The sequence below is a fragment of the Phaethon lepturus genome, unplaced genomic scaffold (genome assembly GCF_000687285.1).
Source record: "Phaethon lepturus isolate BGI_N335 unplaced genomic scaffold, ASM68728v1 scaffold41697, whole genome shotgun sequence".
NCBI classification, from domain to species: domain Eukaryota; kingdom Metazoa; phylum Chordata; class Aves; order Phaethontiformes; family Phaethontidae; genus Phaethon; species Phaethon lepturus.
The window spans coordinates 7,677-10,367 of NW_010554780.1; the positions used below are offsets into that span (position 1 = coordinate 7,677).

At 43.0% G+C, this 2,691-nt stretch overlaps 1 protein-coding gene across 1 annotated transcript in view; it reads right to left on the bottom strand.

Moving 5' to 3' along the window:
• Positions 1–2,691, bottom strand: part of PIGU (phosphatidylinositol glycan anchor biosynthesis, class U) — a gene marked incomplete at both ends in the record, with an annotated part of 11,741 nt that overhangs the window by 7,453 nt on the left and 1,597 nt on the right. Inside the window, 2 exons of the mRNA XM_010291957.1 lie at positions 106–215; positions 1,781–1,843. Of these exons, the coding sequence (XP_010290259.1) occupies positions 106–215; positions 1,781–1,843 (173 nt within the window). The remainder of the gene's footprint in view (positions 1–105; positions 216–1,780; positions 1,844–2,691) is intronic.

Sequence of the window (2,691 nt, forward strand, 5' to 3'; positions counted from 1 at the left end):
AGGGGAGGGGAGGAAATCTTCAGCAAATGCTGAAACCCCAAATCAGACCAAAAGGAGCTGAAGAACCAAAGCAGCCTACTGCAGCCTAGAAGCAGCAATACTTACAATAGTGCTACCTTGAGGGGGATGTAGTGCATTTCCATGGGTGTCCGGATGAGTTCAACCACATCTGGTGCATATTTATCCAGCTCTATTAGGAGCTTTTGCTTTTTGAACTGAACAATGGAGAATGAACAAAGACTGTCAGATGAGGAAAGCCATTACTTCTTATCGCTCAGCATTGCCATTACTGTGGCACAGTATATATGAGCTCCAGGAGTGAGCCAAAACTCATGTTATGAGAGGTGTTGTACAAACAGAACAAAAGCCCCCTCTCTCTTCCCAAATACTTAACAACTGAAGTGGAAGTCATGAGAAAGCAGATAATTTCTACTTATTTGAACTTCCTTAAGACCTGTGTCTAACTCTTGACACAGCTGACAGTGAATTCACCACATTAGAGTTTAATACTCAATCTTCCTAAAGCTTGTCTGGATCTCCAATGAAAAGTTGATTCATAATTTCACTGTTCAACATACAAGCCCCTAAGAAACCCAGTCACAGAAGTCTTTGTTATTTTGAAGAGGGATACCTCTATGCCCAATGTCCTTTAGGGTCCCAAGATCCCTCTCTTTAATCTACCTTGTTCTATGATGCTCTCTATGGAGACAAAAGAGAAATCTTAATTATTAACCTACTGAACTATGTCATGGTGAGACAGAAGGACAGAGACACTGGCAATAAATTCTCAACAAGCAGAGTAACTCACATGCAGGATTTTTACATGTCTGCAGTTCTATCATGAGTTATTTCTTCAACCTCAAAGTCAGAGGACAAGGAGCAAGTATGCAGCTGGATGGAAGACCACACAGATGCTGTAGAAAATGCAGCCTCCCCGTTCATGTTGCTACTGAATCACTACCCCTCTAGGATCGCAGAGAGAACAGCATTGCTTACACAAAATGTTCTTGGAGCTACTTATGAGAGGAAGCTGGGAGGAATCACTCACCTCGAAATACATGTACTTGTAACTTAAACGGAACAACATTTGGTGTTAAGACTTCCACCTTGCTCGGTAGAATGATTTATGTCACCTCCGCATCCTTGGAAGGCCTATTCCTTCCTTTACAAATTTCCAGTCTGTGTACTAACTCATGCTGTGTGCAAACACCAACCGTGCTCAGGGTAAGACATTCCAGGCTCTAGCTACAAAACGTACACAAGATTGTGGCAGGAGCGGAGGTGAGAAAAGGGAGTGCTTAAGTCTTGTCAGAAGTCTTGCCAAATCCATAGTCCAGTAATTAAATTCTCCATACTGCAAACTGCCACAACAACTGAAGGTGGGTTTTCAGTACATGTTCTGAAATCTCACATCGCATATTGTGTACCGTGGCCCTCGACTTGTCTGCATTTCATTGGCTATTGCATTCTCACAAATTTCTCAAATCCTTTAATACTCCTTTGGATGAAAGAATCTGCACTGCTGTGATCATCATGCAAGTGCTGTGAGGTAGCTACGGACACTAACTTGTTTCATACTGTAATAATGCCGCAACAAAACTTAAAATACCTCCGCTGTTTACCACATTCAGTCCCCATGTTTATTGATCATCCAGATGTGATCAGATTTACTGCAACAAGGACTGGTTGATACTGCATCCTCTGGCACACGTTTTCTTTGGTACAAGATATTTATTCTTGCTGGGAGAAGAGGATCAGCAACACTGACAAGTCAGCTTACCACAACTTTGTTGAAGTCCTGAATGGCCAAGTAAAGGGCAACAGCAGTTAGCACATCAGTTATCTAAAAAAGCAAGGCATAGACAGACTGACTATAAGCAAAATAAACAAATGGAGAAAGAGATATTGGACAGTACTGCAATGCTGAATAAGACTGTGACGTGACTCAACTCACAAGAATAACAAGCTTAAAAAACACTACACTGCTGATTTGTACACTGTGCTCACACACCACCGCTTAACCTTGAAGCCATGAGCGTATCAAAGATATGAATATTTACAAAATGAGAGAATGGGGAATGAAGGGTAAAGAAGTATGCAAGGGTCATAGAATCACTGGTCTAATTCGAGCACAGGCAACACTGGGGCAGTGCCCAGCTGACTAAACCCACCTGTCCGTTAATCCAGCATGACAGTGCCTTGAGCTGTCCCAAACTTACCAGACAGCAGTACAGTCATCTGAAAAATCAGCACAAGCATAACGCAGATGGCCGTTAGCTCTGCCTAAGACCTGCCCAGCAGGGATCTGGGGACAGAGGCTCCACCAGGTGGCATGTGCAGCCAGCTATATGATTTCTGTCCTTCTGAATTATGCAGAACTCAGAGAACAGTTTACCAGAGACATTTGGAGGACTAACCGGTTTGTGCTCTCTTTGCAGGCCTGGGGTTTGGCAGTGCGTTTTAGTGAGAAACACTGCAGTGTAGGGATTAGGCTGGGGGGACAAGATATTCTGACCTTTAAGAGATATCTTTGAAATTTGAAACCAAATGCCAGCTTCCTGTCCCCCTGCAGGAATATTTATCTAACCAAGAACTCACAAAAAAGAAGCAGTATGTACAACAAGGGAAAAGCCCAACTGTGGGTTTGTACAGGCAAAGCTGCCTTTCTAATTAAACTGTGAGCTCAGCAGG